This window comes from Hippoglossus hippoglossus, chromosome 22 (assembly GCF_009819705.1).
Source record: "Hippoglossus hippoglossus isolate fHipHip1 chromosome 22, fHipHip1.pri, whole genome shotgun sequence".
NCBI classification, from domain to species: domain Eukaryota; kingdom Metazoa; phylum Chordata; class Actinopteri; order Pleuronectiformes; family Pleuronectidae; genus Hippoglossus; species Hippoglossus hippoglossus.
Window position 1 is genome coordinate 468,281 of NC_047172.1, and position 27,001 is coordinate 495,281.

The window sequence follows — 27,001 nt, forward strand, 5'->3', positions numbered from 1 at the left end:
ATGTCACGACAGAAAAGACCAAATCAGCAAGAGGCTGTGAGCGTCATCGTTTCCAAACTTTTAGCTGCTTTAAAACTGTAGAGTCATGTGTCATGTGATACCCTAACCGACTGAAAACGCCCCGTCACCCCTGATCCGGCGCTTGGTTCTGGGGACCTGAAGCTGTCGGGTGGGGGTGCGCTGGTTAGTGGACGGGCGGCAGAGTTCTGGACATATTGCTGGACATGTGTGTGTGTGTGTGTGTGAGCCACTGCTTCCACCTCAAGTTATGCAACAGACCTTTTACTGACACACATACTCTCACACACACACACACACACACACACACTGGGTTTTGTTCTGAGGCGTTCTTGCTTTAATCTTAATGAACAAGGACAATCAGCTGCTGGCCTCATGAACTCAAGCTATTTATACACACACACACACACACACACACACACACACACACACACACACACACACACACACACACACACACACACACACACACACACACACACACACACACACACACACACACACACACACACACACAGATGGGGGATTTGAACTACAACCCTCTGGTGTGTGGCTGCAGTGTGTTGCATGTTGACGGGGACACACTTGCTGAAGTTCCTCCTCCTCCAGCCTCTGTCCTGTGTCTCTGTAACTTGGTGTGAAACCATAACAACCTTAAATGTCCCATTCAGGACTCTGTCACACCTCGTTGGATTCAGTCTGAAGCTGAACATCAGGTGTGAGAGGTTCCTCAGAGCAGAAGAGGAGTTCTGGGTCTGGATCAAACTGAACCAGGTTCTGTTGGTTTGCAGTGAAAACACTTTGTTGGATAGTTTGGACTTTTGGACCAATCACAGGAAGTAGAGACAGAATTAAACAGTAGAAGAAGAAGAAGAAGAAGAAGAAGAAGAAGCAGCTTCTTCACCTCAATTACAAAGTGAAACCCAAACTAACCAGATGGAATGAAACGATGGAACAAACGCATGAAGCTTCAGACTCTCAGAGAGAAAACAACAAAATAAGGCTTTTTCCAGCTTGGTTTACTTTTATAATCCCGTCAACACTATAGAGCTTATTTCATCTCCCTGTGCACAGAGATGCAGCTTCTTCTTCAACGCTTCAATTCCCTTTAAGAGTCTTTCAAACTGGTGTCAGGATTGTAACCAGTAAACATTCACTTAAGCTCCAGTGTGTAAGATTAGGGTGAAATTGATCTATTGGCAGAAATTAAATATGAAATAATTCTAATGATGTTTTCATATAAATTGTACAAATTGTTGTTTTCTTTACTGAGCATCACGGCAGACGTTTGTCTCGGCGCCGGCGGACTCGTCACCAGGTTGAAATGGGACCGATTCCTTAATAAGTTTCAGCTCAGTCGAAGTCGTCAGTATTTCGTGGTGAAGCTGTTACTAGAGTCTGTGACTGTCAGTGAGCTGAGGTGTTACCAGTGTGATGAATCCAGACGCTGAGCTGGAAACTAGGTGTTGAAATAAATAGTAAGAGGAGGCGGCACGGTGGCACAGCGGCAGCAACGCTCTTGACAGGATTAAACTGAACAAATGACTTCAGTAATAATTAAGCTCCATTTAGACAGATTAGTTTCTCCACAGCAGGAAGAGCAACTGTACTGATTAAAACAGGAGAGTTTAGAACCTAACGAGCTGCTGCTGCGGGATTCAAACTCACGACAGGTTCGGGTCAGATCCCATCGTTAACAAGGTCAAACCAGTTGTTGCTGCTCGGTTCAGATTGATGGATCTGAACGTGTTATTCGGACTCAGCTGAATCTTTGGTTATTTGCTTCGTGTGTATTGTCGTGAAGGTGATTTCTCCAGAACACCTGGAGAGAATCTTTCACATCTGGTACAAACCTTTAGTCGGACTCGAAGATGAACTGATTCGATTTTTGAAGCCAAAACGCAAAGAAATCTGGATAATAAATGTATGTAGACGCAAACTGCTCTGGAGGCGTTCAGCCACAGCGCAGCGTTTCTAGTTCTTTCTTACTTCAATCTGATTCTGTCTCCCACAGGCCTTCGTAAAGGGCGGTTCTGGATCACGCCGGACCCGTACCACAACGACGACAACATCCAAATCGGCCGGGAGGTCAAGATCAGCTGCCAGGTGGAAGCCACGCCGCCGGAGGAGCTGCAGTTCAGCTGGCTGAAGAACGGCCGGCCGCTGAAGAGCTCCGAGAGGATGGTCATCACTCACACCGACACCGACGTGTCGCTGGGAACCACCAACCTCGACATCATCGACCTCAAGTTCACAGACTTCGGCACCTACACCTGCGTGGCGTCGCTGAGGAACGGAGGAACCCCCGAGATCAGCATCGATGTCAACATCTCATCCACCACAGGTGAGTCACGCTGTGGGCGGGGCTTTGAAGAACAACCTGGGGCCTGAACTACGAAGCAGGATTAGTCTTCAGGTTAACGTCAGGTTAAATTCAGAGTTTTCAGTCCTATGAAGCTCGGTCACTTGTTATCAGGTAAATCACCACGGTAACTTATGCTGAGCAGCTTCATCTGCTCCAGGTAAAGTTGGAGATAAGAGATCAAACTGTATAAAAGCTCCGCCCACTGACCAACCTCTTCCTGTGACGCGCACTCGGGACGCTGCTGCGTTCCCATGATGAAAACAAATGATAAAACATCGAAGTACATGTGAGACCATAATAAAACCCATGAATCACTGCATCTTCACACAGGAGCTGGATGTCGTACCTTCATGATTTTAATTTGAGAAAGTACACACAGGATGTAGAGAAGTGTCACTGCAGCACACGTACGGGTCATTAGAGAGTGAACATCAGAAGATAGAGAATAAACAGTATCTGCACTGAGGAGGAGGACGTTAATACGAACTCTGAATCAAAGTCATAAACTGTCTGTCCCTGCAGTTCCTCCAGAGCTGACCGTGCCCAGGGGGCGCTCTCACCTCATCGCTCAGGAAGGCGACACAGTGGACCTGCAGTGTCTGGTCTCAGGGAAACCCAAACCCATCATCCTGTGGTCTCGCATGGAGGAGAGCGGGGCGGCGGCAGCAGTGGCGGCGGCTCTGATGCCGGACGGCTCGGCTCAGACAGAGAGCTACGACGGCGTCCTGAGGATCAGCAACGTGACGAGAGAGATGAGCGGGACCTACCGCTGCCAGACGAGTCAGTACAACGGCTTCAACGTGAAACCACGACAAGCTCTGATCCAGCTGGTGGTGCAGTGTGGGTAACACGTGTGTGTGTGTGTGTGTGTGTGTGTGTGTGTGTGTGTGTGTGTGTGTGTGTGTGTGTGTGTGTGTGTGTGTGTGTGTGTGTGTGTGTGTGTGTGTGTGTGTGTGTGTGTGTGTGTGTGTGTGTGTGTGTGTGTGTGTAATGCTCCTTTTCCCTGTTGTTAATGTGACTCGCTGTCATGGAAACAGAGTCAGTTCAGCTGATACAAGTTTCTACATTGCATCAGAGCAGACGTCACCTCCGTCTTTTCAGTGGACACACACACACACACACACACACACACACACTCTCTCTCTCACACACACACACACACACTCACACACACACACTCACACACACACACACACACACACACACACACACACACACACACACACACACACACACACACACACACACACTCTCAGTGAATCTCCTTGTGGAAGTTGGCAGTAAATCTTTATCTGAGCAGTTTGAGGACACGTTGTTCAGAACAAACAACAACATGTAAACATCCGTCAGTGACGCATCAAATGATGAAAAACTAAACTCACTGGTTTGGAACATGTGATGAATATTTCCACCCACACAGTTGTTGTGTGGATCAACAACACGACTACACTTCAGTGTGGTCACAGTGGAGGTGGTTCACTCACACCTGAGCTGTCTGGTTGTAATCTGATTACCTGATGTCCCAGACTGACACCTCGTCCATTGTTAGAATCAGTGACGGGCTGCTGCTCGGATCACGCCCTCTGCTGGTCGGGGACGCCTCAGCGTGGACGCCTCAGCGGGGACACCTCAGCGGGGACACCTCAGCGGGGTCGCCTCAGCGTGGTCGCCTCAGCGTGGACACCTCAGTGGGGACGCCTCAGCGGGGTCACCTCAGCGTGGTCACCTCAGCGGGGACACCTCAGCGTGGACGCTTCAGCGGGGACACCTCAGCGTGGTCGCCTCAGCGGGGACACCTCAGTGGGGACGCCTCAGCGGGGTCACCTCAGCGTGGTCACCTCAGCGGGGACACCTCAGCGTGGACGCTTCAGCGGGGACACCTCAGCGTGGATGCCTCAGCGTGGTCACCTCAGCGGGGACGCCTCAGCGTGGACACCTCAGCGGGGACACCTCAGCGTGGACGCCTCAGCGGGGACACCTCAGCGGGGACACCTCAGCGTGGTCACCTCAGCGGGGACACCTCAGCGTGGACGCTTCAGCGGGGACACCTCAGCGTGGACGCCTCAGCGTGGTCACCTCAGCGGGGACGCCTCAGCGTGGACACCTCAGCGGGGACACCTCAGCGTGGACACCTCAGCGGGGACACCTCAGCGTGGACGCCTCAGCGTGGTCACCTCAGCGGGGACGCCTCAGCGTGGACACCTCAGCGGGGACACCTCAGCGGGGACGCCTCAGCGTGGACACCTCAGCGGGGACACCTCAGCGTGGTCACCTCAGCGGGGACGCCTCAGCATGGACACCTCAGCGGGGACACCTCAGCGTGGACGCCTCAGCGTGGTCACCTCAGCGGGGACGCCTCAGCGTGGACACCTCAGCGGGGACACCTCAGCGGGGACACCTCAGCGTGGACGCCTCAGCGGGGACCCCTCAGCGGGGACGCCTCAGCGGGGACACCTCAGCGGGGACACCTCAGCGGGGACGCCTCAGCGGGGACACCTCAGCGGGGACGCCTCAGCGGGGACACCTCAGCGTGGACACCTCAGCGGGGACGCCTCAGCGTGGACACCTCAGCGGGGACACCTCAGCGGGGACACCTCAGCGGGGACACCTCAGCGGGGACACCTCAGCGGGGACGCCTCAGCGGGGACACCTCAGAGGTCTCTCCTCCGTTAAGGTGTTCACGAGGCTCCTTGTGTTCGCTGTATCTGTTCTGAATGAGAACTCCTCTGTGGATTCGGTTCTCCACTCGGTGTTGCCGCTGCACCACATCACGAAGCAGATTAACGTGAGGACAGATTACAGGTGGATTACTTTGAAATCAGTGAAACAACATTCAAGTCGCACACGACACAGATTTCAGTTCTCACTGTGAGCAACGATGAAATGACTCTGATCCACGAAAAGCTTCTGACGGAGAAATTGAACAGCAGAAAAAAGAGATGAGCAACAAGAAAAACCAGATTAACTCACATGGACAGAATCAAACTATGACCATTATTATACATATTATATTTATTGTATTACTTTTTGCAGTTTGTGTTATTTCCCATTAATCTCCTGTTCTGATTTAATGACTTTTCAAAAAGAATGGAGTCCACATGAAGCTCGAAGATAAAACCTTTGGAAGGAGCTGATTTCACTGGGGCACTGATGTCCCAGGGTCGAAGGTGATGCCTCTGACCATCGTCTCCTCTGACCATCGTCTCCTCCGACCATCGTCTCCTCCGACCATCGTCTCCTCCGACCATCGTCTCCTCTGACCATCGTCTCCTCCGTCTCCTCCGACCATCGTCTCCTCTGACCATCGTCTCCTCTGACCATCGTCTCCTCTGACCATCGTCTCCTCCGACCATCGTCTCCTCCGACCATCGTCTCCTCCGACCATCGTCTCCTCCGACCATCGTCTCCTCCGTCTCCTCCGACCATCGTCTCCTCTGACCATCGTCTCCTCCGACCATCGTCTCCTCCGACCATCGTCTCCTCCGTCTCCTCCGACCATCGTCTCCTCCGACCATCGTCTCCTCTGACCATCGTCTCCTCCGACCATCGTCTCCTCCGACCATCGTCTCCTCCGACCATCGTCTCCTCTGACCATCGTCTCCTCCGACCATCGTCTCCTCCGACCATCGTCTCCTCCGACCATCGTCTCCTCTGACCATCGTCTCCTCCGTCTCCTCCGACCATCGTCTCCTCCGACCATCGTCTCCTCCGACCATCGTCTCCTCTGACCATCGTCTCCTCTGACCATCGTCTCCTCCGACCATCGTCTCCTCCGACCATCGTCTCCTCCGTCTCCTCCGACCATCGTCTCCTCCGTCTCCTCCGACCATCGTCTCCTCCGTCTCCTCCGACCATCGTCTCCTCCGACCATCGTCTCCTCCGACCATCGTCTCCTCCGTCTCCTCCGACCATCGTCTCCTCTGACCATCGTCTCCTCCGACCATCGTCTCCTCCGACCATCGTCTCCTCCGACCATCGTCTCCTCCGGCGTCGTACGGACGTTTCAACGCAGTGAACCGACACGAGGCAGAAACCAACTGAACTCCCTGTGGCTGTTGTTGGCTGTTTGCTGGAAGCAGCCGGAGGCCGAATGCTTTCAGCCCGTTCTCCACAGCGTGGTCTTTCACTTTGAGAGCAGATTCATTTCACGTTCAGATTTTCTAAAGCTTTCACCCAAAACCCTGCAGCTCCTGCTTGTGCTCAAACTGTGTGTAGTGTCCCGTGCTGCTCCAGCCCTCCCCCCCCGCTCTCGGTTATTCTAGTTCTGTGTGTTGTGGGGACATCGGTGTGTGTTACGGTCCCCACACAGCTTTCAGAGATACGAGGACACCGTGAGGTTTCGGTCCTCAGTCCATAAAGATGTAAATCCATGACTAACACGATCCGTCTCAGCCGACTGTCAGACTAACAAGTTCCTCTGGGGCTCGGGTTTTATCACAGTGACGTTGTAGCCGACTTTAAACTTACTGAACATTTCCAGAATCAAAACATCAACCTGCCTCAGGAATGAAATCGAACCCTCGCTCATCTTGCTGATGACGTCAGTTCTCTGCGAGGCCCCCGGGGGTCCACATTCTAAATGAGCTGGTCCTGAGGTGTCCTCGTCGAGCTGCTTCTCAGGATATCAGGATTACAACTGGAGAAAAGAGCAAAGACCGGGTTCAGCTGTGCATCCTGGGAATTAAAGGCACGGTCAGGCAGACTTCTCAGACCAATCAGAGAGCTCGGCTGAAGGTCGCCGTGGGGCCTCGGCGTCCAGCTGACCTTCAGATGTTCTGTACGAGGAGGAAGGAACACTTCTGGGGGGTCGAGATGAGCTGCAGACCTTTATCTGTGTGTGTGTGTGTGAACTTCTCATCAGCTTCCTGTGTGTTCAACGAAAGGATCAAACGTGTGTAGATAATGTGACAGGAAGTCCAAACCTCGGTGGTGACGGCGTGTTTTGAATCCTGTGTCCCACAGTCGCTCCGGTGGTGGAGCCGGTGTACACGGAGGTCCGCCAGGCTCTGGGTCGGGCCTTCAGCCTCACCTGCCGCCTGCTGCGAGCGCACCCTGCTCGCCTGCTGCGATACGAGTGGAAGCTGGGCTCCCGCCTCCTGACTGTGGGTCAGTTCAGTGACCAGAGCGACGACACCAGCTACCACGTCCGCGCTCTCAACCGCGAGGGCTACGGCGAGTACACCTGTGACATCACCAACGAGGCCGGGGCGGGCCGCTGCACTTTCCTGGTCACAGGTGAGTCGGCTGGAGTGAGACATGTCTTCTTTGTGTCTTAGGGGACGACCTGGAAGGAAGCCGGAAGTTTCCTGTCTCGAGTCAACGACACCTCACTGATCTGTGGCCACTTTGACTCGTCTCTGGTTACTCCTCTTCCTCAAAGACGTGGAACCTGCCATGACAGGTTTAAGACTTGTCCCTCCAGACTCGTCCCTACAGACTCGTCCCTACAGACTCGTCCCTTCAGACTCGTCCCTACAGACTCGTCCCTTCAGACTCGTCCCTACAGACTTGTCCCTACAGACTCGTCCCCTCAGGTTTAAGACTCGTCCCTACAGACTCGTCCCTTCAGACTCGTCCCTTCAGACTCGTCCCTACAGACTCGTCCCCTCAGGTTTAAGACTCGTCCCTACAGACTCGTCCCTACAGACTCTTCCCCTCAGGTTTAAGACTTGTCCCTACAGACTTGTCCCTACAGACTTGTCCCTACAGACTCGTCCCTACAGACTCGTCCCTACAGACTTGTCCCTACAGACTCGTCCCTACAGACTCTTCCCCTCAGGTTTAAGACTTGTCCCTACAGACTCTTCCCCTCAGGTTTAAGACTTGTCCCTACAGACTTGTCCCTACAGACTCGTCCCTACAGACTCGTCCCTACAGACTTGTCCCTACAGACTCGTCCCCTCAGGTTTAAGACTCGTCCCTACAGACTCGTCCCCTCAGGTTTAAGACTCGTCCCTACAGACTCGTCCCTACAGACTCGTCCCCTCAGGTTTCAGACTCGTCCCTTCAGACTCGTCCCTACAGACTCGTCCCTACAGACTCATCCCCTCAGGTTTAAGACTCGTCCCTACAGACTCGTCCCTACAGACTCATCCCCTCAGGTTTAAGACTCGTCCCTACAGACTCGTCCCTACAGACTCATCCCCTCAGGTTTAAGACTCGTCCCTTCAGACTCGTCCCCTCAGGTTTAAGACTCGTCCCTTCAGACTTGTCCCTACAGACTCGTCCCTACAGACTCGTCCCCTCAGGTTTAAGACTCGTCCCTTCAGACTCGTCCCTACAGACTCGTCCCCTCAGGTTTAAGACTCGTCCCTTCAGACTCGTCCCTACAGACTCGTCCCCTCAGGTTTAAGACTCGTCCCTTCAGACTCGTCCCTACAGTCTCGTCCCCTCAGGTTTAAGACTCGTCCCTTCAGACTCGTCCCTACAGACTCGTCCCTACAGACTTGTCCCTACAGACTCGTCCCCTCAGGTTTAAGACTCGTCCCTACAGACTCGTCCCTACAGACTCGTCCCCTCAGGTTTAAGACTCGTCCCTACAGACTCGTCCCCTCAGGTTTAAGACTCGTCCCTTCAGACTCGTCCCTACAGACTCGTCCCTACAGACTCGTCCCTACAGACTCGTCCCCTCAGGTTTAAGACTCGTCCCTTCAGACTCGTCCCTACAGACTCGTCCCCTCAGGTTTAAGACTCGTCCCTTCAGACTCGTCCCTACAGACTCGTCCCCTCAGGTTTAAGACTCGTCCCTACAGACTCGTCCCTACAGACTCGTCCCTACAGACTCGTCCCCTCAGGTTTAAGACTCGTCCCTACAGACTCGTCCCTACAGACTCGTCCCCTCAGGTTTAAGACTCGTCCCTTCAGACTCGTCCCTACAGACTCGTCCCTACAGACTCGTCCCTACAGACTCGTCCCCTCAGGTTTAAGACTCGTCCCTTCAGACTCGTCCCTACAGACTCGTCCCCTCAGGTTTAAGACTCGTCCCTTCAGACTCGTCCCTACAGACTCGTCCCCTCAGGTTTAAGACTCGTCCCTCCAGACTCGTCCCTACAGACTCGTCCCTACAGACTCGTCCCTACAGACTCGTCCCTTCAGACTCGTCCCTACAGACTTGTCCCTACAGACTCGTCCCTACAGACTTGTCCCTACAGACTCGTCCCCTCAGGTTTAAGACTCGTCCCTACAGACTCGTCCCTACAGACTCGTCCCTTCAGACTCGTCCCTACAGACTCGTCCCCTCAGGTTAAGACTCGTCCCTACAGACTCGTCCCTACAGACTCTTCCCCTCAGGTTTAAGACTTGTCCCTACAGACTTGTCCCTACAGACTTGTCCCTACAGACTCGTCCCTACAGACTCGTCCCTACAGACTCGTCCCTACAGACTCGTCCCTACAGACTCTTCCCCTCAGGTTTAAGACTTGTCCCTACAGACTCTTCCCCTCAGGTTTAAGACTTGTCCCTACAGACTTGTCCCTACAGACTCGTCCCTACAGACTCGTCCCTACAGACTTGTCCCTACAGACTCGTCCCTACAGACTCGTCCCCTCAGGTTTAAGACTCGTCCCTACAGACTCGTCCCTACAGACTCGTCCCCTCAGGTTTCAGACTCGTCCCTTCAGACTCGTCCCTACAGACTCGTCCCTACAGACTCATCCCCTCAGGTTTAAGACTCGTCCCTACAGACTCGTCCCTACAGACTCATCCCCTCAGGTTTAAGACTCGTCCCTACAGACTCGTCCCTACAGACTCATCCCCTCAGGTTTAAGACTCGTCCCTTCAGACTCGTCCCCTCAGGTTTAAGACTCGTCCCTTCAGACTTGTCCCTACAGACTCGTCCCTACAGACTCGTCCCCTCAGGTTTAAGACTCGTCCCTTCAGACTCGTCCCTACAGTCTCGTCCCCTCAGGTTTAAGACTCGTCCCTTCAGACTCGTCCCTACAGACTCGTCCCCTCAGGTTTAAGACTCGTCCCTTCAGACTCGTCCCTACAGTCTCGTCCCCTCAGGTTTAAGACTCGTCCCTTCAGACTCGTCCCTACAGACTCGTCCCTACAGACTTGTCCCTACAGACTCGTCCCCTCAGGTTTAAGACTCGTCCCTACAGACTCGTCCCTACAGACTCGTCCCCTCAGGTTTAAGACTCGTCCCTACAGACTCGTCCCCTCAGGTTTAAGACTCGTCCCTTCAGACTCGTCCCTACAGACTCGTCCCTACAGACTCGTCCCTACAGACTCGTCCCCTCAGGTTTAAGACTCGTCCCTTCAGACTCGTCCCTACAGACTCGTCCCCTCAGGTTTAAGACTCGTCCCTTCAGACTCGTCCCTACAGACTCGTCCCCTCAGGTTTAAGACTCGTCCCTACAGACTCGTCCCTACAGACTCGTCCCTACAGACTCGTCCCCTCAGGTTTAAGACTCGTCCCTACAGACTCGTCCCTACAGTCTCGTCCCCTCAGGTTTAAGACTCGTCCCTTCAGACTCGTCCCTACAGACTCGTCCCTACAGACTCGTCCCTACAGACTCGTCCCCTCAGGTTTAAGACTCGTCCCTTCAGACTCGTCCCTACAGACTCGTCCCCTCAGGTTTAAGACTCGTCCCTTCAGACTCGTCCCTACAGACTCGTCCCCTCAGGTTTAAGACTCGTCCCTCCAGACTCGTCCCTACAGACTCGTCCCCTCAGGTTTAAGACTCGTCCCTCCAGACTCGTCCCTACAGACTCGTCCCTACAGACTCGTCCCTACAGACTCGTCCCTTCAGACTCGTCCCTACAGACTCGTCCCTTCAGACTCGTCCCTACAGACTTGTCCCTACAGACTCGTCCCCTCAGGTTTAAGACTCGTCCCTACAGACTCGTCCCTTCAGACTCGTCCCTTCAGACTCGTCCCTACAGACTCGTCCCCTCAGGTTTAAGACTCGTCCCTACAGACTCGTCCCTACAGACTCTTCCCCTCAGGTTTAAGACTTGTCCCTACAGACTTGTCCCTACAGACTTGTCCCTACAGACTCGTCCCTACAGACTCGTCCCTACAGACTTGTCCCTACAGACTCGTCCCTACAGACTCTTCCCCTCAGGTTTAAGACTTGTCCCTACAGACTCTTCCCCTCAGGTTTAAGACTTGTCCCTACAGACTTGTCCCTACAGACTCGTCCCTACAGACTCGTCCCTACAGACTTGTCCCTACAGACTCGTCCCCTCAGGTTTAAGACTCGTCCCTACAGACTCGTCCCCTCAGGTTTAAGACTCGTCCCTACAGACTCGTCCCTACAGACTCGTCCCCTCAGGTTTAAGACTCGTCCCTTCAGACTCGTCCCTACAGACTCGTCCCTACAGACTCATCCCCTCAGGTTTAAGACTCGTCCCTACAGACTCGTCCCTACAGACTCGTCCCCTCAGGTTTAAGACTCGTCCCTACAGACTCGTCCCTACAGACTCATCCCCTCAGGTTTAAGACTCGTCCCTTCAGACTCGTCCCCTCAGGTTTAAGACTCGTCCCTTCAGACTTGTCCCTACAGACTCGTCCCTACAGACTCGTCCCCTCAGGTTTAAGACTCGTCCCTTCAGACTCGTCCCTACAGTCTCGTCCCCTCAGGTTTAAGACTCGTCCCTTCAGACTCGTCCCTACAGACTCGTCCCCTCAGGTTTAAGACTCGTCCCTTCAGACTCGTCCCTACAGTCTCGTCCCCTCAGGTTTAAGACTCGTCCCTTCAGACTCGTCCCTACAGACTCGTCCCTAGAGACTTGTCCCTACAGACTCGTCCCCTCAGGTTTAAGACTCGTCCCTACAGACTCGTCCCTACAGACTCGTCCCCTCAGGTTTAAGACTCGTCCCTACAGACTCGTCCCCTCAGGTTTAAGACTCGTCCCTTCAGACTCGTCCCTACAGACTCGTCCCTACAGACTCGTCCCTACAGACTCGTCCCCTCAGGTTTAAGACTCGTCCCTACAGACTCGTCCCTACAGACTCGTCCCCTCAGGTTTAAGACTCGTCCCTTCAGACTCGTCCCTACAGACTCGTCCCCTCAGGTTTAAGACTCGTCCCTACAGACTCGTCCCTACAGACTCGTCCCTACAGACTCGTCCCCTCAGGTTTAAGACTCGTCCCTACAGACTCGTCCCTACAGTCTCGTCCCCTCAGGTTTAAGACTCGTCCCTTCAGACTCGTCCCTACAGACTCGTCCCTACAGACTCGTCCCTACAGACTCGTCCCCTCAGGTTTAAGACTCGTCCCTTCAGACTCGTCCCTACAGACTCGTCCCCTCAGGTTTAAGACTCGTCCCTTCAGACTCGTCCCTACAGACTCGTCCCCTCAGGTTTAAGACTCGTCCCTACAGACTCGTCCCTACAGACTCGTCCCTACAGACTCGTCCCCTCAGGTTTAAGACTCGTCCCTACAGACTCGTCCCTACAGACTCGTCCCCTCAGGTTTAAGACTCGTCCCTACAGACTCGTCCCCTCAGGTTTAAGACTCGTCCTTTCAGACTCGTCCCTACAGACTCGTCCCCTCAGGTTTAAGACTCGTCCCTTCAGACTCGTCCCTACAGACTCGTCCCCTCAGGTTTAAGACTCGTCCCTTCAGACTCGTCCCTACAGACTCGTCCCCTCAGGTTTAAGACTCGTCCCTACAGACTCGTCCCTACAGACTCGTCCCTACAGACTCGTCCCCTCAGGTTTAAGACTCGTCCCTACAGACTCGTCCCTACAGTCTCGTCCCCTCAGGTTTAAGACTCGTCCCTTCAGACTCGTCCCTACAGACTCGTCCCCTCAGGTTTAAGACTCGTCCCTACAGACTCGTCCCTACAGACTCGTCCCTACAGACTCGTCCCCTCAGGTTTAAGACTCGTCCCTACAGACTCGTCCCTACAGTCTCGTCCCCTCAGGTTTAAGACTCGTCCCTTCAGACTCGTCCCTACAGACTCGTCCCCTCAGGTTTAAGACTCGTCCCTTCAGACTCGTCCCTACAGACTCGTCCCCTCAGGTTTAAGACTCGTCCCTACAGACTCGTCCCTACAGACTCGTCCCTACAGACTCGTCCCCTCAGGTTTAAGACTCGTCCCTACAGACTCGTCCCTACAGTCTCGTCCCCTCAGGTTTAAGACTCGTCCCTTCAGACTCGTCCCTACAGACTCGTCCCCTCAGGTTTAAGTCACTGTGTGAATAAATACAACTTCTGCATACTGTCGATTTCTGACCTTAAAGAAACGTTTGTCTTTTTACTGCATTAACTGTTTTTAAACTGTAATTAAATGTAAATGTGGATCCGTGCGAAGTCTGAATTATCAGACTCTGTCGCAGGGGAAGTGTTGGCTCGCCGTCCTCTCCCGATGAAAGCTCCCCCATAGAGACGCCCTGTCAGCGCTGTGAGACTCTTACTGTGAAACTAGCGGCTGCATTAAGCTTCTTATCAGAGCGGCTGGCGAGCGGCTGGCGTTCTGCAGGCGACAGCAGAAAGTTTTCAAAGGGGGGAAGTTGTAAGCTGAGGATGGAGCTGATGGAAAGTGACGGTGATTATGTAGAGCTTGTCGTTGCTGTGGTGAAGTTTGTGTTGTTAATCAGGTGTGAACAGGATGGTGGCATTTTAAACCTCGTTCAGACGACAGCGTAAAACTGACATCGAACTGTGAGTCGTCAGTTCCTCAAACCTTCAGAGGGAGGAACAGAAACACTGAAGTTTAAGTTTCCTCCTCATGTTTCCATCAGTGTTAAAACTCATCCCTGTTGCTATGGTTACGCCTGCTGCAGTTTCCAGCCTCTGGATCAGAGACTTGTGTAAACTGGTCTCGTTTCAGTTTGAAAACTCTGGGTTTGTGTTTGAGTCTGAACAGAAACTGAGACTTTAGTAAACGATGACACGTTCTCTTCCTGATTGGTTCTCATCAGTCACATGACTCGACTACCAGCGGTGAACACAAAGCGTCGCTAACACTTCCTGTCAGTAACAGTTCCACCTCGTCGTCGCTCAGAGAAAAGAAATCCCTGCTCCGACTCATCACTGCTCCTCCTTCAGAGGAGTTTCTGTTACTAAGCAACCAGCTGCAGAGGAGGCAATCTACTTCCTGTTTACATGACCAGTGTACGTGACCGGTCATGGGACGTATGATAAATCAAACTGTTAATCTGCAAAGTAATGTGGAATTACAGCTTCAGATAATTATAGTGTAGTTTATACACTAGTAAAGTACTTGAGTATTAAATTGGTACTACACTATGTGAGTAAAATGTACGAGTTACTTTCTGTGAAAACGCAGACGTCAGGTTGTTTTTTCTTTAGAGCTGATTCAGCCAATCAGCTCTCAGCTCTGTGTCATTAGGTAACTCTTCTTCAGTGGTTTAATCCTGAAACATCCACATCAGCAGAAACACGCTGCTATGTGTGTGTGTGTGTGTGTGTGTGTGTGTGTGTGTGTGTGTGTGTGTGTGTTACCTACTTCTACTGTAAACACACACACTTTGCTGTCATATTAACTTTTTAATCCCACTGCCTTGGAGAGTAACAAACACATTAGCACACTTCTTCCTCTTCCTCTTCCTCTTCCTCTTCCTTTCTTTGACCAAACAAACATGGAAATTGACTTTTTCCTCTTTTTAATTTTGCAGTGTTTGTCGGTTGAAGACTGTCTCAGTCCTATAAACTGTAAATAAAGATGGACGACATGACAGATCTTAAAAGTCAAGTCATTCAACACGGATCAGAAAAACTCTAAATAATCAAAGTAGACGTTAAATAAATGTTTGTCAAAGATGGTTTCTGTTATTTTAGTTCTAATCCCACTGATGTTAGTTTGTGTTGGTCATGTGATGCTCATGTCACATGTGCTTTCAGGTGTGTTAGTGTTGGTTATTACCTGTACGGAGTTAAGATGTGTAATGTTGTGGAAGCTGCACCTGTCAGGACGCCACAACGCCACGGAAACATTGTGGGAACGAACCAGAAAGAGTCTTGAACGTCTATTTGTGACGTTTGATGAACCTGGTTCCACATCTGCGTGACCTCTGACCCCCGTGTCTTCTCAGGGAAGGCCTATGTCCCCGAGTTTTACTACGACACCTTCAGCGCCCTGTGGCAGAACCAACCCCAAGTCTACGGCTTCAAGCTGCAGTGGACTCAGATGGAGCCCAACGCTGTGGACCGGATCCTGGCCTACAGGCTCGGCCTCAGACAGGTCAGAACCCGGCTCCTTTCAGCTGTCACGTTGGTGAACCCAGGTTTAAAGTCCTGACGAGTTCCAGCCCACTTCTCTCACAGAACAAGAAGAGAGATGGAGGGATATGAGAGGGAAGGAAAGGAGGAGAGAAGCAGCTGTTAACATGAAACTTCATTTTCACTGTATTTTAACATATGCATTTTAAAAAGCTTTCTTCTATTTTATTTTTACTCGACATGAGAAAAGTTATTTATGATCCAGTTCAATGTTAAAACTAATTACAAATATTGTTAAACTTTCTTTAGACAGAGAGAGAGAGGGAGAGAGAGAGAGAGAGAAGACACAGAGAGACAGACAGACAGAGAGAGAGAGAGAGAGACAGAGAGACAGAGACACAGAGAGACAGAGAGAGAGACACAGAGAGACAGAGAGAGAGAGAGAGAGAGAGACAGAGACACAGAGAGACAGAGAGAGAGAGACAGAGAGAGAGAGAGACAGAGAGAGAGAGAGAGACAGAGAGACAGAGACACAGAGAGACAGAGAGAGACAGACAGACAGAGTCTTGTTGTTTAACCCTAAATTAAATCGGTTCATTTTTCCTCTGAATGAGGACACGGGGTCACATGGTGCACAGAGGAAGATGCAGATACAATACAGGACGAGATAGATGACATGAAAACAATGAATTTAAAGGTGGCAATATTTTGTATCTAATATTCTTATTAAATATATTATGGAACGAGTCGTCTGACCTCAGAACTGTGGTCAAAGTGTTGAAAGTTCAACTACGACTAGTGAGAATCCTTGTCAAAGGTTTGCTGTTACACAACCACAGGCCAATAGATGGTCTGGCTGCAGTAAAGGTCATAAACCTCCTCCATGTTAGCAGATGGGATCGAATTCAAAAATCTAAGTAGACGTTAAATAAATGTTTGTCAAAGATGGTTTCTGTCATTTCAGGTCGTTCTTATCTCTCAGTTATTTGATGATATAAAAACAGGATGAGACGTCATGATTGACAGCTGAGACTGACTCAGGATTGGTCAAGTGCGCCTATGGGTGGGGCCTCGATGCCGCGGCTCCACTCCACCATCACTGCCGCACAGACTCTGACTGTAAATGACGTCACCACAAGATGGCAGCCTTCCTATATAAGTTACTTTCTATTGATACAGTCACTGACCAAAGTAACAAGTCTGTTTAGAAAATGTTACGAGCAGAAAAAGTACAGTAAGAGAATCTGTACTTTGTTACTTCCCACCTCTGTGATACGGTTCAATGTTTCGTGGACGCCTCATTCATTCAGAGTCCGTTTGCACCTGAAGCTTCTGCAGCGTCGACCTTTAGTCGTAGAGGGGGAGGAGGGCTGTTGCCACGGTTACCCGTCCGCCTTCATTCATACAGACCATTGTGCTGCATAGGGAGGGAGAGCTGAGGAGACAGAACAGGAGGGAAAGAAAGAAGAGATGAAAAAGAGGATGATGATAATGATGATGAAGAAAGACTCGAGGAAACAGGGTCATCAGTGAGTTTATAGCAAAGAGAGGAGGAGGAGGAGGAGGAGGAGGAGGAGTTTACTGGAGTGTAAAATGAACAGAGTGCAGAGAGAGGCAGGAGATGTGGGTGAATGAGAGAGGACGAGTCGTGAGTCTGTCGTTACTCGGGACCAACTCAGTGGGTAAATCTGTCTTTCAGTCTGAAATGTGTTAAAATGTCATGAAATGAGCTGCTGAGTTATCATCCTCATCCAGGGCCGAGCAGCCAATCACAGCACGGAGGGTTGGAATAACAGTAACATGATTAATGATCGACTCAGTCAACGGAGGCAACTAAACTAATGAAAGATCACAGAGAAGTAAATGAACTGCAAATCAACAGTTTGTTCAAAGATGTGAATAAAGATGACGACTCGTCTCCACTTCCTCCAGAAAGGAAGCTAAAGTATCTCCGATACAAACGCTGCCATCTTGTGGTAACGTCATTTACAGTCAGAGTCTGAGCAGGAGTGATCGTGGAGTGGAGCCGAGTTTGTGTTTTCCCTGCGTGAGAGGAACATCCTCACTGCTCCGTCTGAATAATAACGAGTGTGAGGACGATGGTCCCTCGGTGCAGTGTGAGACGATGGTCCCTCGGTGCAGTGTGAGGACGATGGTCCCTCGGTGCAGTGTGAGACGATGGTCCCTCGGTGCAGTGTGAGACGATGGTCCCTCGGTGCAGTGTGAGGACGATGGTCCCTCGGTGCAGTGTGAGGACGATGGTCCCTCGGTGCAGTGTGAGACGATGGTCCCTCGGTGCAGTGTGAGACGATGGTCCCTCGGTGCAGTGTGAGACGATGGTCCCTCGGTGCAGCGTGAGACGATGGTCCCTCGGTGCAGCGTGAGGACGATGGTCCCTCGGTGCAGCGTGAGGACGATGGTCCCTCGGTGCAGTGTGAGACGATGGTCCCTCGCTGCAGTGTGAGGACGATGGTCCCTCGGTGCAGCGTGAGGACGATGGTCCCTCGGTGCAGCGTGAGGACGATGGTCCCTCGGTGCAGTGTGAGGACGATGGTCCCTCGGTGCAGTGTGAGACGATGGTCCCTCGGTGCAGTGTGAGACGATGGTCCCTCGGTGCAGCGTGAGACGATGGTCCCTCGGTGCAGCGTGAGACGATGGTCCCTCGGTGCAGCGTGAGACGATGGTCCCTCGGTGCAGCGTGAGGACGATGGTCCCTCGGTGCAGCGTGAGGACGATGGTCCCTCGGTGCAGCGTGAGGACGATGGTCCCTCGGTGCAGCGTGAGACGATGGTCCCTCGGTGCAGCGTGAGGACGATGGTCCCTCGGTGCAGCGTGAGACGATGGTCCCTCGGTGCAGCGTGAGGACGATGGTCCCTCGGTGCAGTGTGAGACGATGGTCCCTCGGTGCAGCGTGAGACGATGGTCCCTCGGTGCAGTGTGAGGACGATGGTCCCTCGGTGCAGTGTGAGGACGATGGTCCCTCGGTGCAGCGTGAGGACGATGGTCCCTCGGTGCAGTGTGAGACGATGGTCCCTCGCTGCAGCGTGAGGACGATGGTCCCTCGGTGCAGTGTGAGACGATGGTCCCTCGGTGCAGCGTGAGACGATGGTCCCTCGGTGCAGTGTGAGGACGATGGTCCCTCGGTGCAGTGTGAGGACGATGGTCCCTCGGTGCAGTGTGAGGACGATGGTCCCTCGGTGCAGTGTGAGACGATGGTCCCTCGCTGCAGCGTGAGGACGATGGTCCCTCGGTGCAGTGTGAGGACGATGGTCCCTCGGTGCAGCGTGAGGACGATGGTCCCTCGGTGCAGCGTGAGGACGATGGTCCCTCGGTGCAGTCCGAGTCCAGAGGCCTCAGCTCAAACACTCGTTGAGCTCAGACTCGTTCAGCGACTCTGTTACTGGTCAAGTTGTTTTCATGTGGACGCCACCATTTAAAAAAATGTGTTTGTGTTGATTGTTACTTTAAATGTGACTGATGCTCAGTGTCCCCACAAGGCGACTCGTCAGTGACGCAGCGTGTTTTATAGATGGGTCAGTCTCGCTGGTGGGAGCAGGAGATTCCCATGGAGGGAACCATCCAGAAGGGGGAGCTCTTGACCTACAACCTGACAAAACTCGTCAAACCTGAGTCCTTCCTGGTCCGCCTCACCCCCATCACCCGCTACGGAGAGGGAGATGCCACCGAACGCATCATCACATACAGCGGTACGTAAACCACCACGAGAAACACTGCTGTCAATCACTCTGTGGTATCCCCCCCCCCCCCAACACATCCGGTGCTTTATGGTCTGTTTGACTCTAAATGATCATAATTCACTAAATGAACATCAGCTGTTTGAAGAAGACTTGAAACTAGAGACTGAGACAGAAACTCCTGAATGTTTCCTGACGTTATAAAGTGAGAAGTCACTTTCTATAGACTTCTATAGAAACTACCAGAGGAGTCGCCCCCTGCTGGTCACTACACAGAACACAGGTTTCAGGCAGTAGATTCTACGTTCAGTTTTCAAAACGTGGCTCCGTGAGGTGAAGGTTGGACACAAGAGAAATGTGTGATTTATTCACGTGGACGTTCTTTGCTCAGTTAATCTACTTCAGTCAGACAACTCTCGTTCAAACGTTTATTGCAGCAGTAGAACAGTGTTTGGCGTCTGGGCTCCAACTTAATTAGAGATGGTTGTGGAGAGTGAGGTCACATGATGTACGTCACATGACCGGAGCAGCTCCAGTTGGCTGCCTGAACCAGCTCGCAGGCGTCGCTTCCTTTTTGATTTAATTTGTTTCTTCAGCGTTCAGACTTTTTAAATCCCTGAAAGCTCCTTGTGGAGTTTTTATTTAAAACAACATAATATCACCTGAGATTCTTTCTCATCTTCAACCTTCTTCAAACTGCTTCTCTCTCTTTCCTCTGAAAAAATAATACAACAAAAAACTCAAGATGATAAAAAACACAAAGTGTCCCACCCGAGTCCTGACGGGAGAAAACATCTGACACGTGGAAGTAAAGCAAAAAGTGAAACCACCACAACAGAAGTGAAATGAGGAAGAGAAACGCAGTGAGAGTTCCCAGCGGGACATCGACAACACAAACCGTCTGCTGTGTGATGTGGAGTTTTGACGAGTGTCAGTGAACGCCTCCCGGTCGAACTCCCCGCTGACACAGGCAGGCTTCATACAGGAAGTTCAGACGCCTCATCAGACGACTCCATGGCGGTGAACACCTCCACTGGGCGGAGCTCCGCTCACACGACCCTCTGCAGCTCCACATCTGTCGTCTGCAGACGTGGAGCGCTTTGTTCTGACATCCAGAGGAAATGAAACTGTGTTTACATCTGATGATGAATGAACATGAGACTAAAACGTCTGGAGACGTGAGCGAAGAGGAGGCTGGAACCTTCCTCACATTAACACATGAAACATTTAAAACCATCTGATCTTAACGGCAGCGACAGGAGAACCCGCTCCACCTGCTGCTCATCAGACGAGGAAACCAGTGCTGGTCTTCATCGTGTAAAACTTAAATACTCATGTCACATGTTTCTGTTCTTTCCATCTTAAAGGTCTTTCTTCTTCTTTCTGCTGAAGCTGATCTGAGTTCTTTCCTTTTGTCTCTTCACAGCTCCTGTTAATCCACATCTCAGTAAGTTCCCGTCCACAGACTCACAAACATGATTCCACAAGTTCACCATGTTCTTCAAAGAAGATGTCAGCAAATGTTCATGATGACTGTTTCTCATGTGTGTTGACATTTCTACAATATGATAACGATTCTGATTGTTTCATAAAAGCTCTGAAATGTGTGTGTGTGTGTGTGTGTGTGTGTGTGTGTGTGTGTGTGTGTGTGTGTGTGTGTGTGTGTGTGTGTGTGTGTGTGTGTGTGTGTGTGTGTTCAGGGGAGTTCCAGTGTGGCTTCGAGGACGAGGCGTTATGTTTGTTCTCTCAGGACAAAACCGATGAGTTTGACTGGACGCATCACAGCGCCGCCTCACGAGACACCAAATACACCCCCAACACCGGGCCGAGCTCCGACCACACCGGCTCCAAGCAGGGTACACACACACACACACACACACACACACACACACACACACACACACACACACACAGAGACACACACACACACACACACACAGAGACACACACTGTCAGGGGGTTCTGGCTGCAGCCCTGCAGGCAGGAAGAGGCTGAATAAGGAAACGTGATTGGTTGTCATCACTTGGCCATCAGACCCAGAACTGTCACTAAGTACTTTGTATATTATTTTAATTATACCTATATGCTTTTTAATGAAGAACTCAAATAGCAGCTGCTTGTGAAGAAGTATTTTCAGTTTGTTTGGTGAATAAACAGTAAAATACAGTCGAGCTGGTCACAGATGTTCGTTCAACTCTTTCTGAAGGTTCAGGGATTTCAAATCAAATCATGTGACTTGGATTAAATGTTCGTGGCTGTGACGTAGAAAGCAGCTGTGCTCCGATTTAATCTCTGAGTAAATAAAGGTTCAAATAACTACGTACATCCAGCTGACGTGGGACGGCAGCAGTTTGTTGTTTCCTCCTCGTTTCCTCCTGGAATATCATCCTGTTCTTCTTCTGCTTCTCCTTCTTCTTCTTCTCCTTCTTCTTCTCCGTCTTCTTCTTCTGCTTCTTCTTCTTCTTCTTCTCCTTCTTCTTCTGCTTCTCCTTCTTCTTCTTCTCCTTCTCCTTCTTCTTCTGCTTCTTCTGCTTCTGCTTCTTCTGCTTCTCCTTCTTCTTCTCCTTCTTCTCCTTCTTCTTCTGCTTCTTCTGCTTCTGCTTCTTCTGCTTCTGCTTCTTCTGCTTCTGCTTCTCCTTCTCCTTCTTCTCCTTCTCCTTCTTCTGCTTCTCCTTCTCCTTCTTCTCCTTCTCCTTCTTCTTCTTCTCCTTCTCCTTCTTCTTCTGCTTCTGCTTCTTCTGCTAGGGGATCTAACCCTGCTGAAAAACTGGAGACCCGTCTCTCTTCTATGTAGTGACTATAAGGTTTTATCTAAGGTGTTAGCGAATAGATTTAAGGTTTTTATTGAAGTGTTTATTGGTGCTGACCAATCGTATTGTGTACCAGGTAGGTCAATGCAGGACAATTTGTTTTTGTCCTCTTTGACCTGTACCAGTCAAAAGAGGGATCAGGCAGGGACGCCCCATCTCAGGCCAGCTGTACAGCGTGGCCATCGAACCTCTCCTGTGTCGGCTCAGGGCTCGGCTGACAGGCCTGCGTCTGCCTGAGCTGGCGCAAAGCGCCCCTATAATAGTATCGGCTTATGCTGACGATGTAAACGTCCTTGTCCAGGGTCAGGGGGACATCCAGGAATTAGAGGGCAGTCTGGCAGTATATGAGAAGGCTACGACAGCAAAGGTGAACTGGGAAAAGAGTGGGGCCTGTGTGATTGGTCAGTGGGACGCAGGGAGAATACCCCGTCTCCCTGGGAACCTGACCTGGGGAATAAGAGGGTTGAAAGTCCTCGGATTGCATCTAGGCAGTGAAGAGATAGAGAGGCAGAACTGGGAGGGAGGGCTGGGGAAGGTGCAAGCAAAGTTGTCTAAATGGAAATGGTTGCTACCCCAGCTGTCCTACAGGGGAAGAACTCTGATAGTCAATAACCTGGTTGCAGCATCCCTGTGGCACAGACTCCAGGTGCTCACTCCTCCACCGGGACTCATGGAACAACTGCAGAGGCTGCTGGTGGACTTCTTTTGGTCAGGTCATCACTGGGTGCGGGCGTCCGTTCTGTACCTCCCTGTGGCAGAGGGGGGACATGGGTTAACGGACATCATCTCCAGGACGGCTGCTTTTAGACTGCAGGCAGCCCAGAGGCTGCTGTACGGCTCCCCACTGTGCTGGTCGGCTGTGGCACGCCTGCTGCTCTGGAGAGCCGGGGGCCTCGGGTATGATAAGCAGCTGTTCCTGATGAACTCTCCTCAGCACAAACTGACTGGACTCAGTTGTTATTATACCTCGGTGATAGATGCCTGGAGGACTCTCAGCTTCACTAGGCCTCCTGACCCCACGCCTGGGATGTGGCTCTTTGAGGAGCCACTGTTCGACAATGGGCTCCTGGCCGACTCGGTCCTAACATCAAATACAGTTAAGAACAAGTTCAGGGAGGCAGGTATAGTAAAGCTGGGCCACCTGACACGGACATCACTTGAGAGGCTGGCGGTGGTGACGGGGATAAGATCCACCAGAGTGCTGCGGAGCCTCGTGGACGAGGTGTGGCAGTCACTGCCCCAGCCTCTTCGGACCTTCGCCCAGAGCCAAAGTCAGGCTGACCAGTGGACAAAAGTAAAGGAGTACAGGTTTCCTATCCTGAATGTGAGTCCTGCTGTGGGGGAGTGGAGAGAAGAGAGCGGCCAACTGCTAACCCTCAGGACTCCAGCACTGGGCACTTTCAACACCTCTGGAGGGAAACAGCTGTACTGCAGCTGTGTGAAGGTCCTGAACTGCCGCTCTCTTGCAGGAGTCAGGGAGTCGAGATGGACTGAGGTGTTTGACTCAGACTCTAGTGGCAGTTGGCGGGTCCTGTATAAACCTCCTGTGGAGAAGCGGATGGCAGACATCCAGTGGAGGATTATACATGGAGCTCTAGCTACAAACAGATACAGAGCTCACCTGGACCCGAGCACTGAGGGGGGGTGTCCTTTCTGCTCACTGCCAGAGACCCTAGAACACTTAGTAGTGTCCTGTCCCCGATTAGCGGGCACTTTTGAACAGCTGCAGGAGTGGGTGGGGGTTTAGGAGAGGTTTTCTCTGTGCCACTCTTTGTGTTTGGACCCGGGTACACAGCAAGGAAAAAACACACTATGGTTTTAATGAATTTTCTCTTTTCAAATGCAAAGATAGCGACTTGGACGAGTCGGAGGAACAAAGTGGCTGGGGGAGGCTGGACTGATCCACTGTCTGAGGGGTTGGGTGGCAGCTCGGCTGGAGATCGAACATGGAGGGGTTCAGGGCTGTGTGGGGTGTTGGACACCAGTCTCTGGTTTTACATGTTTAGCAGAACATCTTTTAACTCTAGTGTTGGTGTATGATGTGTGTGTGTGCATGAAAGGAGTTATCCTTTCTGTTCACATAGTTGAATAATTAAGATTTACTTGACAATGTGTCATAATTAAAGTTATTCAAAAGTCAAAAGTCTTCTTCCTCAAGTGTTTCTGATCAGTTTGGTTTGAATCAGTTGTTTGTGATATAAATCGGTTCGATCCTCAGTCTTCCCCATCTGCCTGCCGAAGTGTCCTTGGGCAAGACACTGAACCCTAAATGGCCCCTGGTTGAACTGTAAGTCACTTTGGATAAAAGCGTCCGCCAAATGACATGTAATGTGAATGATTGACGGATGAGACTGACTCATGATTGGTCGCGCCATTAAACCGAATAAACACAAATGATCCCACGTTGTGGATTGTGTGTTTTCACGAGGATTTACGTCTTGTTTGGTGGGAACACACCGTTAACCACAGCTAACACAATTAGGATTTATGACACAACAGTGAAAGATGAATCATTAAATAAAAACAGTTGTGTATAATGATATAAAAATGAACTCTAATGGAAAAGAAATAGTCTTTGCTGATGTCGCTGTGTTGGTTTGACCTGACCTCTGACCTCTGACCTCTCGTTGTGCTCTCTCAGGTTTCTACATGTACATCGAGACGTCGAGGCCGAGGCTGGACGGAGATAAAGCTCGGCTGCTGTCTCCCACCTTTAACACGAACTCCAAGAGCTCCGCCTCCGCCGCCGCCGTCAGCAACAACCCCGCCTACTGCTTCGCCTTCTTCTACCACATGTACGGGAAACACATAGGTGAGACTGCAGCGTGGTGACGGCTGACGGCTCCGGAGCAGGAGGACATGTAATACCTCAGCCTGTTGGTCTTTGTCCTGCAGGAGCTCTGAACGTCTTCCTGCGGCAGAAAGGACAGACGGTGACGGACACCTCCGTCTGGACTCTGGCCGGTAACCAAGGAGACCGCTGGAGACAAGCCAAGGTCAACCTCCACCCAACCACAGCCTTCCAGGTACAAACCACACCCACCACCACAAAGACACAAAAGAGACAAAAGAGACAAAACAACCACAGAGAGGGTCTCTGTCCGTCAGCTGTGTTGCTGTGTCTCTGCAGGTGCTGATGGAGGGGGTGCGAGGCTCTGGGATCGAGGGAGATATCGCCATCGATGATGTCACCATCGAGGAGGGCGAATGTAAAGACCCACCCCCCAACAGTGAGTAACGCACTGTGGTTGATCGCCTGCGGACCCACACACTCAACTTTTATATTATGACTTTAACCCTGAAACATTCGAACTAAACCTCTTTAAAGTTATTGATTTGATGTAAGATTTATTAAGTTAGATTAACTTTCTTCAGACCCTTTAAGGATCTGACGCTGCTTCTGATCCTTTTGTGTTGTCTGTATGTTTCTGACACATCTGGATCCCACAGCTGCACAAATGTTCACGACATTTCCAGAAAGAATAAATAATCGTACTCATTAATCTCTTTCTGTCTTTCATATTCAGATCTGAGGTCGCTGGCCCCGCCCCCTTCGCCCCATATATGGCAGCTGTGCAGCACCCTGAGTCTGGTTCTGATTGGCCAGCAGAGGTGACCCCCCCCCCCCCCCCTCCCCCAACACCACCACCCCTCTCTGTGCGACACCATGACCTTTAAACCCCCACCCTCACACACACACCCCATACAACCCCCCCACCCCAATCTGAGCTGATTCTGAGTCAGTGACAAGTGTTAAACATCATGTGATCATGGAACCTGAAAAATAAGTGTGTGTGTGTGTGTGTGTGTGTGTGTGTGTGTGTGTGTGTGTGTGTGTGTGTGTGTGTGTGTGTGTGTGTGTGTGTGGGAAGTTTCCTCAGACACTTCTGGGTTATGTCACTAGGAGGCGCAGTTCCTCCACTAAAGACTCAGTGGTAAACCTCCAGCCCACATGGAGCTGAGAGCAGAAACATTTCACACCCCCCCCCCCCCCCCCCCCCCCCCCCCCCCCCCCCCTCCATTGCCCCCCCACAGATCAGCAGTACTGTACCGTGAGCTGGACAAACCTCTCTCTCTCTTTGTGGTAAATAACGAAACCAACCTATATTCTGTGTGTGCGGCCGAGGAGACACTTCACCTCTGCCATGACATCAAGTGCCTTCAGACTCAGACGTCAGTATCTCCGTGGTCGGGGGGGAACCAGCTGACGCACACAGACGTGTCTCCTGGTCTGAATATGCAGAGAATCAGTTTCTCACTTTGTGTTTTTTGGGGTAAAGAGATGTTTTTAATGACGAGAGGATTCTGGCGCTAAGAAGCTGCAGCGACGGAGAAGCCATGAAACAACCAGACTGATAAATTCAATGATTTCAAGAACGACATACAATCGTAATCCGAGGATCAGTGACTGGATATTTCTGAATAAAAGGACTTCCTGTTGGACGGTTTTCAGCCCGAAGCCAATGGCCTTCCAGCGTTTGGTGTCTCAGAACTATTTTAATATTTCAAGTTTTCAGGAGGTGGCGCAGACGCTGTCAGTTTCCTTCACCTACAGAAACATGTGGAGCTTTTAAAAAACATTGTAAAGTAAAATCAAATCTTATATTGTTCGTATGATATTATAAAGACAGAAAGGAAATCTTTCCTTTGTTCATGTTTGAATGAGATCGTTGGTTTCTGCCTTTTATTTTCGGGTTTTTCTTCCAGTAAATGTGGGAAAACAACACAAAGCAAAGAAAAACTCAGTGACTGGATTTACGTCGTACTGATAAAACATTTCTGTGAAAAACACAAGTGGATCCTTTGAATCAAAGCACAAACAGACATCATGGTTCATTTCTGTTAACAAGAGAAAACATGAGAATGAAAATAAACGTGACTTCACCAGGCATCAAGCAAAAAGCCATAAATTCACCTACATGACAGATAAATGGAAGTATAATTAAAGACTTTTTAACTTTGACATTTGAAGTCAAAT

The 27,001-nt window shown here is 51.1% G+C and overlaps 1 protein-coding gene across 1 annotated transcript; it reads left to right on the top strand.

The window, feature by feature from the left end:
- mdga2a (MAM domain containing glycosylphosphatidylinositol anchor 2a) lies at positions 1-25,712 on the top strand. The gene is made up of 12 exons (XM_034577031.1): positions 1-36; positions 1,951-2,362; positions 2,906-3,223; positions 7,346-7,618; positions 15,392-15,540; positions 19,048-19,225; positions 20,640-20,660; positions 20,914-21,069; positions 24,665-24,835; positions 24,919-25,049; positions 25,154-25,253; positions 25,551-25,712. Exons 1-12 carry the CDS (start codon positions 1-3, stop codon positions 25,637-25,639), a joined length of 2,034 nt encoding a protein of 677 aa, XP_034432922.1. The 3' UTR covers positions 25,640-25,712.
- The last annotated feature ends 1,289 nt before the right edge of the window (positions 25,713-27,001 follow it).